The sequence below is a fragment of the Diuraphis noxia genome, unplaced genomic scaffold (assembly GCF_037042655.1).
Source record: "Diuraphis noxia isolate RWA-SAM2 unplaced genomic scaffold, SU_Dnox_SAM2 contig0002, whole genome shotgun sequence".
In the NCBI taxonomy this organism is placed as follows: domain Eukaryota; kingdom Metazoa; phylum Arthropoda; class Insecta; order Hemiptera; family Aphididae; genus Diuraphis; species Diuraphis noxia.
The window spans coordinates 31,196,445-31,206,558 of record NW_028301712.1 but is presented as its reverse complement, the minus strand read 5'-3'; the positions used below and the strand labels follow the sequence as shown (position 1 = coordinate 31,206,558).

Here is a 10,114-nt window from a genome sequence, read left to right as displayed (position 1 = left end):
AGTCTTAACTGGATATTCAGTTTTTCGAGAGAGTCAACTTTTGAATTTCCCAGTTTCAAATAAGGTTATTTCTACATTCAACTTTTTCTACTTTAAAACTGGTCCACATATAGTAGACATAATTACAATACATTTATTAGTGACATTGCTTTAACTGTAATCTTAAAATGCATAAAAGAATATTTTACAACGGGGCAGTAGTTTTTTTTTAACAATTTATTGTACTAATTTTAGATTCTGAGTGGAGTGAGGAATGTATATTGGTTTTACAATGGTGTTTATTTTTTATTTTTTTTATTCTGTAAAAACTTTTTCTCCCTCTAAACTTGCCTTAAAGTATCAAGTGTAGCATTTTTTCTGAAAAGTAATGTTCTTGAGCTAGTACTTTAAAAAGGTCATTTTTTGATTTTTGAAACGGTACTCGAAATAAAAGAGGTTAAAGGAGAAAAAACGTACGATTTCACGATTTTATAATATTATTAAATAATTACGGACGTTTTCTATTAGAAATATTGCTTCAAATGAAAAAAATTACAAGAAATGTTTTTTGTTGTACCTATTTTAGATTTTGTTCCTAACGGTTTTAAGTTCGGAAAATTTTAGACATTTTTGAGCTATTTATAGACAATTTAATTTTGTAAGTTTTTGTTGTAATTGCGGCTTTTGAGCTTTTTTTTTCTTTTAATTTTTATGATATTTTCTAATTATAAATTACCTATTAATATAGGTAAATCGTTCTTAAGCTATTCTTATATAACGCTTTTTGTATTACCATAGAAACGAATAAAATTTAAAAAAAAAGATTCCCTCCTCCGCTCAGAAATGCTGACCTACTCTTTTTCTTTATACCCTTTTTAAGTTTTCTTTCGATTTTTTTACCCAAGACAATTAGACAATGATTGACTCAATATTTGGCTTTTTCTTCTAAATTAAAAAATAACAATAATCCCTACTCTTTAGACCTACATGATAATTGATAAGTGAATACAATTTACATAAAGCTTACGTATTATTAATTATGGGCTGTTTTTCAGGCCAAAAATAATTATTATTTATTAGTGAAATTTATATTTATTTTTCCAGGTAAAAGAAATGTATTATTATAATGTAGGATTTACATGTTGACCAATCCAATTTCTACTTTCTTTAAATCAGTGGAATTTACATTCGTCGTAGACACGACGTCTAACATATTTTTTATTTAGCAAATGCCAAATATATAATTATAGCCATTATAGGATTATAGGATCATACTATACTTATTTTTATATAATGTAATGTTCTATGGTATGGAATATAATATTATTTTCCATTTTATCCACAAATACAAACATAGTGTGCATACTATTTTACCAATTAAAAATTAAAATGTTACTGATTCATTCCTGTCATGTTGCACTCCTGTAATTTTACCAACCGCCATTTTTATACTTTGCCTTTGTGTTTCAGCTTTCGGTACGTTAAACGTTTACGTAATGCATTATGTTAAATCCTAAAATAATTTTTTGTTTTTTGACTACATGTGTATATTAGTTTGCAAGTGCATACGCTTTAGACACGTCAAACGTCACAAACTTACTACAACTCGTCAGTGTCTTTGTCTGTTTAGTTTTTTCATTTCTTCAGTCATCGTCTTCGAATACTTCAGTAGGTATTATTTTCTTACTTTATACGACATTCCAAAAAAACTTATATTTTATATTTTACTATTTAAGTCTATGAGTTATGTTGTTCATAATGTTTAAGTAAGTAATTTGTACATATCAAAGCTTTGTCTATTTTTTAAATTGTTATAAATGTGTCATTTTTGTGGTGTAGTTTTTATAATTAAAATATATTTTTTTAAAGTTTGATTGGTCTTATTGGAAATGAAGCTTCTTGAGGTTGAATGATATTGATCAAGTGTTTCACCGAAAACCTCTCTTCATTATATAGTTAATTTACCACTGCCACATTCTAATTGAAATAGTCTCGAAATGAATCAACCAGAGCAAAATCCTAGATTACAAGACGTTTGTGAGGAAATTGATAAAGCTAGTTCGCCAAATAATACAACTTTCCATAGTTTTAATGTAAGTACCTAGGTCACTGTATTGAAATAATTATATCTACCTGACTGAAATAATTATATATTTAGAATAAATTGTTTGCAAGATGTTTTAATTAATTTTTTTTTAATTGTAGGTTAATCATAAATATAGACCATAATAGTCTAAAATTGGTTTCTATTATTATTTTTACTTTGCTATCAGCTCCTATAATCCCCTCTTTAGTTTAATTACAAAATTCTGTGGTTTAATCTTCATTTATAATCTTTAATTATGTCTCATTGATGATAATCATAATAACTATTATTATTTATTATTATTTATTATTATTTATTATTCTGTAAAAAAATGTTTTAATCATAATTTAAATTTCTATAGAATACAGGAATCATTCCTGAATCAGTCATGGAAAACAGTGGTCTTAATCGAGACCTTTGCGATCCTGTAAAATACTTTGATCTACAACGCATGATGGTTGATCAAAATAATATAACGATGGCTTTGAAAATGTCCGAGTATGAAAAAGCATTAGCTGAAAGGGATTACACTATTAAATCCTTGCATACAAATATGATCAATTCTCAAAATAATAACTATATTCTAAATAACCAGTGCAAGAATATAATGGAAAAGTAATGAGTTTTTACAAGATATTTTTCTTCATTTTAAAAAAATGTGCATATATTTTTCTCATAATATATGCAAAATTTACATCTTTATTTCTTATCTATACAAGTATTTTTGATAAATTGAGTTATAATATTTAAACTGGTAATGTTATGAAATTTAAATTACATATAGGTATTCAAAAATATAATATTTTATAATACTTAAAAAAATAGCTATATTTATTTTGATTAAGAGAATCAAGAGAATAGTATAACTATGTTCTGATCAAAACAAGTTTAATCTCACTTATCCCTCACCTATTTGGCATATTATTGGTTACATTTAAAAGTGGCCATTAATTTTTGGTAACCCTTAGTGTGTATAGCATACTGCCGACTATCACATAGTAAAGGAAACGGTGCCATGTAATAGCCTCTGCTATTAGTGCAAGATGGTTTACTTCTCTCATTGGCCTGGAGTATATGTTATAACATAATCTTTTTAAAATATTTTCTCTTAATTTTTTATACCTATCTATTCAATAATAATAATAATAATATTTACCTAAATAATTCATTAAATACTAAAATTATTCAATATCAAAGTTCATTTATAATAAATGAGTAAAAAATGAAAAGAAAGCCTATTAAAATGTGGATATACTACATAATTTTATTTCAGAACAAAGTCAGTAAATGATACCTGTATCCGCCTAAATACAAGTTTCACAAATATTTGTGAGCGTTTAAACAGACTTGGCGACACTGTAGATAATGCAAGAATCAGACAAAAAGAAGTTATGACATTAGTAGATCAAACTACTAGTACATTTCAAGAAAAAATTTTAAGTATTTCAGATACTCTTGATGAGTCATTAAAACAAGGTATTATTGTAGGCATTATTATATAATTAAAATATAATTATACAAATTTATGAGGAAAAAATCAAGCCCGGTCCATGAAAATAATTAATAAATAGATGTACCAATTAAGTTTTATATTCTTGGGGAAATAAGGAATGTACCATAAAAAAAAAAAAAAATAGTTATCTTTTATTTCACAATAGTGTTCATATTTTGGAGAGAAAATAAATGCTCTAAATATCATTTAAAATTAAACTTCCATCATCACACTGCTAACTAGCTTTATTAAGGAGAACATTTATACGCAATTAATAAAAAAAAAAATATGTGAAATATAACCACCTTGAGTTATATTTATCTATCACTTGCATAGTTCAATGACATTTCTAGAAAATATATACCAAAAATTAGCCCTTTGTAATAATATACTTACTGTTGAAATTTTAAAAATTATTTTTTATTTCTGTTAAACATTATGTCCCTTTATAGTGAATATGGAAAAGATAAGAACAAAACAAGATTTAGAAATTTTGCAAGATAAGTATTCTCTTGATATAACTGGTTTTAAAACAAATTTACAAGAATGTACTAATGAAATAGAATACTTAAAAAATGAAGTAAGTATAATATTTTGTTTATTATAACATATTTAAATTTTGAATAGTAGTAATACCCATTATTTTTGTACATACCTTGTAAAAATTACTAAATATAATAGGTCAACAAATCAAAGAATCTTAATATTTTATTAGTCAAAAACTACATTTAGTATTAAATTATATATTTTAATCACATCAATTTTATAATAAATATTAAATACAATGATTATAACTTTTTTTAGAATAATATGTTATTGGAAAAACTGAATGATTCATACATAAAATTAAATGAAGAAAAAGAAACTGTTTTGAAGCTTAAGTAAATTATGATAATCAAAATAGTAAATTAACTAATGTATCCTTGATTAATTATTTTTATTTTAGCCAACGCTTTGAAACAGAAATTAGAGAGATGGAAAATCAAAATCTACTGATTATCAATCAAAATAAATCCATGAATGATAATTTGAATGAAATAATAAATAAAAATAAAACTTTAGAAGATGAACTTACCATACTGAAGGTTTCTCTGTAATTATAAAAAAAATATAATATTTATATAATTAGTAATTTGTATACCTATATTATATAATTTATATTTATTAGAAATGAAAACAAAAAACAGTTAGATATACAATCAAGTATGATTAAAGAGCAATCAGAATTGTGTGGTAATCTAAAAATATCTGAGGAATTAAATAATAAATTAAAAAAAGATAATTTTACATTAAAAGAACATAATCAATATCTTGAAGAAATTAATAAAAATTTGGTGGAGGAGATCGGCAGTATTAAATTGTCTCAACATAGAATTCAAGAAGAAACAGAAAACAAATTTAAAGATATGTGTGATAATTATGACAATGTTAGTATTTTTAAAGTATTTAATTTCTCAGTTCAAATTTTGTTGATCAATGACCAAATTCGAATGTAGCACCTAAGATCATAGGCACCAGGTTTTAACAAAATTTAACGAGTGTCCATGTTTTAGAATTCGATCTAAAAAATATATTATCAATGTTAGGTACTTTTTGAGATCTTGCTAAATGTAAATAAATTTAATTATATAAAAGTAATAATATTCTACAAAATTTAAATAATGGTGTTAATATGATGTGTAATAAGTATTTATATTTTTATTCGCATGATAACGATATAATAATAATTGTAGAAACCCATCTTATGTGTTTTTATTTAAATTTATCACTATAATTTAATTTATTTTGATAGATTATGTTTTGTTGAAACACTTATTTTCTAGTTACTGAAAATGCAAGATGAGAGATTGAAGGATGGAACTGAAAAGTTAGCATTACAAAAAGAAAAAGAGATAAAAAATCAAACTGAAGTAATTGAATTAAAGCAAGAAATTGATACGTCTAATAAAACAATAACTGGTTTACGAGAAGAGTTACAAGCTAATTATGTGTTGATTCCAGAATTACAAAATAAAATTGATGTATATACCTTTTAAAATTATAATAACTACCTACTCAAAAATTATTTTTTACTCTATAAAACAGCATGTAATAATTAATATTTTTCTTTTAGGATTTAAATACAAATTTAGTTAATGCTTATCAAGCACTCAGAGACTCAACTAAAGAATTGGTTACAGAAAAAAATGAATTAGAAAAAGAAAAAATTGAACTAGAAAATCAAAGCAAAGAACATTTTGGACAAATTGAAAAATTAACTTCTAATTATGTGAATATATTAATTAATAATACAAGATGACTAAGTTTAACTTTTACACTGATTTCATTTAAACCATGAACGCTTTTAAAAATGTGCACATGATTTGGAGTCATTCAAAAATAATATTTTTTATCATTGTCATTTTCTAAGTTTTTAACCGATAACATAAATTTTAAATTTTATATTCTGAAGCAGAAATATTTTAAGTCTTGTTTCATTTTAATATTAAATCAAATGTACAATAGATAATTAAATAATCTTTAGTATTTAACTAGTATTAATTTTTAATTTAAGATGAAATATAAATCAAAAGCCAAACAGTTATACGTGGAAGTTATGCGACTTAAATATCAATGTTCTCGATCAGAATCGAATAAGAAAAATCAACAACATCGACCTATAGATACTACTACTACTATTGAGGTATGTTGTCTCAAATTTTTTTACGAAATCAATTTTTTTCATCTTTGACTTTCTGATATTTTAGATATTAAGTGATGAAGATATTGATGATGTGAGTACATTCTTTTTTACACTTTTCAACTTTTCAGTGTAATATATTTATATTTAATTATTTAATTAATTATATTTTTTTTAAATAGGACGTGAGTATAGTTGAATTTAATGACCAAAATGTATCAAACGTGAATGTTAGTATACGCTCTGCTTCAAACAAACCTTTACAAAAATCTAACATTTCAAGTTTAAAAAGAAATGGTTCACCTTTAATACATACTGGTAGTTCTAAAGTGAAGAAACATATTAAGTCTGTTGATGTTGCTGCCTCACAGGTAAGTTGTACTTATATTTTTTTTGAATATATTTAATAATTTTTTTTTTTTTTTTATTACTTTATTTATATTTCCACAATCTTTTACATACATTTTGAACAATAAGTGAAATAGATTACTATGGCGTGAAGTACGAATTAAAGATACCTTTTACAGCTAAAGATGAGAGAAAAAAAAAAGTGTTAAACAATGTTAGAAAATATCATAAGGAAAGATAAGTGGAAATAGCAAAGGTAGATATAGAAAGAAGAACAAAAAGAGTTAGATTGGTCTAGACTAATAGGTCCCTACACCACCGCCATTTCAACCTTTTTTGTGGGTTGCCGGGTATATTTATAGACGCAAGTTCTTTGATTAAAGAATTTTTGTGGTTTTGTAGGTTGAAATTAAAACGTTTAATAATTTAGATTTTCTATGTTTTTATGACATATTAATTATTTGAAATTTGTAATCAATATATTTTTTACTTTAATATTATTATTAGTAGTGCATTAAAATATAAATTAACTAAATAAAATAGGATATACAAAATAATTTAACAAAGTTAAAAATTTTCAATAATACTGCCTAAAGGCAAAACCTAAATTCAGCGTTTTTTCTGAAGAAAAAATTGTAGTTTATATAAAATTCGCAAAAAACATACTAAATTAAATATAAAACTGTTAATTTACAAATTGTTTCCAAATATCACTATCAATTTTTATTTCTTTAAATAACTTTTGAATCGTACAAATATTTGGTCTTTGAACTGTTGTGGCTATCAAGTCAGAAGTCTAGTTCGACAAATATTGCCAATTTTGATTTTCAAACTGTAAAATACGCTTGATAGTTCTGTTCAAATTTTTTTCATATCGAGTTTGTATTTCAAACAGTTCAACCCATCACTAGCTATAACATCTAATAATTTTATGTTTTGTAGATAACAACAATTTCGTCAAATGTTTTAAAACATAAAAACGATGCAAAACAAATTGAGAATTCATTAAACTCATCATTTAAAAGTATTAATTTAAAACATGAAGATAAAAGTGCCAATAAAATAGAGGTAATTAAGTTTTAGTTTCAAATTGCATTTATTTTTATTATTTAAATATAAGTATTGACTTTACAATGATGTGTTAAAAAAAAAAAAATTATGTCTATACTAAACAAAGTCAGTTAAGTAACACATACTTACTAGAAAAAATTCTTTAATTACCAATTTTGAGAAAGGTGCCTGGTAGCAATTTGAATTTAGTTAGTGATTTGGTGGGTCCAAATTAGAAATTTCTTAGTACATTTTAAAATAATCATGAAAAAAAGGGGGAGAAAGAGGTGGTTTCTGTGCTATTGTACAGTAACTGAAAGTGTTGAGTAATTATTGTCATTGAGTAGGTTGCTGTAATGTATAAGTTAAATACAAATTCAATGCTATAAGTATTATCTCGGTAGGATGATTTAATTTTTGCCGAAAACATTTTATATTTTATTATATTATTAATATTTACTATGCTTTTTTATCCAAATTCTCATAGAAAATTAGTGAGTTCACACTCAATTTATTTTTCATATTTATCTAAAAAGGTCGTAATAACAATTTGAATAATGTATAATTAATATGTTTCTTAAGTCATAACTCAATGACACGTGGTACACTTGACACCTACTATACAACAGTGACTTCACATTTATTTTTTTACTTGAAAATAATCTCTGATATTTTTGGCTTATGACAATGATCCAATTATTTTATTGTAAAAAATAAAAATACATAGGTTATTGTAAATACAATAAGTTTAAAATAATATGGTGTCATCTGTTAACATTTTTTAGATAGTTACACACATTTTTATACATAAAACTTATCTCAAAATTTTTATTTTATAAACTAAGAAATATTTATTTATGATCAATAGAAAAATGAATATAAACAAAATGTAAATGATGATGTTGATCGTTTTTCTACTACAAGTCCTTATCAAATAAGAAGTAACATGGGCGATGAAAGTAATGTGAGTCAAGTCAAATCAATCTTAAATGCTGATTTGAATCTTGCTGCAAAGAAAAAATTTAAAATACCCGCTGATATTAAGTTATCTCAGGTAAAAACTTTTTTGTTTAATAAATGAATTATGAATACTTAATAATAATATTAACTATGTGTATTTTCAGAAAAAAACTAAATCAATCAATATACAAAAAAATGACTGGACTAAACCAAATTCACCTGTTGTTTTAACTGTTCCTTCTCCTAAAATTCAACCTAAATTTACCAAATAATTAAAATTTTAGTATAAAATATAAATAGCACAAATTCATTTTTTATACTATTTATATTTGTTATTTACTCACATTATGTAAGTTCTATCATTTTAATATATTAATACCACCCCCCCCCCCCCCCCCCCCCCAAAAAAAAAAAAAAAATTATACGTATATAATTATTGCATTTTGAAATAATGCCTTTTACAATTTTAATTATGCCTATCTTAGGTTCACTCAAATTTTGATACCCTGTTGTGATTTATTTTTAAGTTGATTGCTAATAAGATATTTTCTTATTTAGGAATCAAGCTCTTTTGTAATTACAATTTTTAATGTTTCCTATTCAATTGCTACTTTTATTACTTAAATAACATTATTATAATTGATTGTGTTTATAATTTCTTAGGCTGTTGAAAATTGCTTTATTGAAAAATTTCAAAAAACAAATTAAAAAACTAGAAGATGGCATTTATTTTGTTTGGAAATTATTAGTTTAATTATTCAAAAATAGAAATTATTTTTAATTCAAAGTTTTTTAGAAATAAGTTAGTCAAAAATTGTAATTTATTAATTAAATATTGTTAACTGTTTAAATTTTATGCTGTGAATAAAAGCTAAATAAAATAATACCTTGTTAGTAAAATGAATAATTTTTTGAAATATACAAATAAAAGTAAAATAAGGTATTGTAACTGTAACATTTAAGTTACCTACTTATAGTGGAGCACAATACTACTGGATGATACATTAACCAGTGGTGTATCTAGAAGAGTGGTTAGGGGGTTATAACCCCCCTAAATTTACTTCTTATTTATAAAAATAATAATAAATTAATAAATTAGTATTACACTTAACATTTAACACAAATAATAAAAATTAATTATATATAAGTTCACTCCAGAGTAGTCTATTGTCTATTCTATAATCTAGCGTTTCTTAAACATTTTATCCCTGGAACCATTTTTGTTGTTTACTTTTATCATGGAACACATACTTTTTTTTATAGCTTTTTAGCTTTTTTTAGGATTATTTGCAAATAAATTATAATATTAAGTAGAATTATAGATTATTGAATATAAAGATAACTACTCGATTATATTCGGTATGGCTTATACATTATCATTTAATATTTTTTTCCATAGTGGATATTTTAAAGTAATTTTCTTGAACATTTTTTAAAATTACTTAAGCTTTGTATAACCCCAAAGTGATCTACTGGGTTATGCGGAACACAATTTAAGAAACGCTGCTATAATCATTGG

General features: G+C 24.0%; 1 protein-coding gene across 6 annotated transcripts; it reads left to right on the top strand.

Annotated features, from left to right (window-relative positions):
- Positions 1-1,360: 1,360 nt before the first annotated feature.
- Positions 1,361-9,442, top strand: LOC107172202 (uncharacterized). Of its 6 annotated transcripts, none has more exons than XM_089221298.1 (18): positions 1,361-1,455; positions 1,534-1,647; positions 1,849-2,072; positions 2,427-2,680; positions 3,339-3,541; positions 4,010-4,137; positions 4,362-4,438; positions 4,504-4,650; positions 4,726-4,984; positions 5,381-5,578; positions 5,671-5,826; positions 6,112-6,240; positions 6,305-6,331; positions 6,420-6,608; positions 7,528-7,653; positions 8,504-8,689; positions 8,760-8,944; positions 9,259-9,438. In XM_089221298.1, the coding sequence occupies exons 3-17, from the start codon at positions 1,977-1,979 to the stop codon at positions 8,865-8,867; spliced, it is 2,283 nt and encodes a 760-aa protein (XP_089077424.1). In that variant the 5' UTR covers positions 1,361-1,455; positions 1,534-1,647; positions 1,849-1,976; the 3' UTR covers positions 8,868-8,944; positions 9,259-9,438. The 6 variants fall into 6 exon arrangements, with proteins under 6 accessions (XP_089077424.1, XP_089077425.1, XP_089077427.1 ...); XM_089221299.1 differs by lacking the exon at positions 1,361-1,455 and adding an exon at positions 1,716-1,745 and having other exon boundaries at positions 1,465-1,647; XM_089221301.1 differs by lacking the exon at positions 1,361-1,455 and adding an exon at positions 1,716-1,745 and having other exon boundaries at positions 1,465-1,651.
- Positions 9,443-10,114: the final 672 nt, after the last annotated feature.

Excerpts from the sequence above, each read along its gene's own strand:
- LOC107172202 (XM_089221298.1), top strand. The coding sequence starts at position 1,977 with ATGAATCAACCAGAGCAAAATCCTAGATTACAAGACGTTTGTGAGGAA. Across the intron at positions 4,651-4,725 it reads ACCATACTGAAGGTTTCTCT|AAATGAAAACAAAAAACAGT; the intron begins GTAATTATAAAA and ends TATATTTATTAG. Across the intron at positions 8,690-8,759 it reads CTGATATTAAGTTATCTCAG|AAAAAAACTAAATCAATCAA; the intron begins GTAAAAACTTTT and ends GTGTATTTTCAG.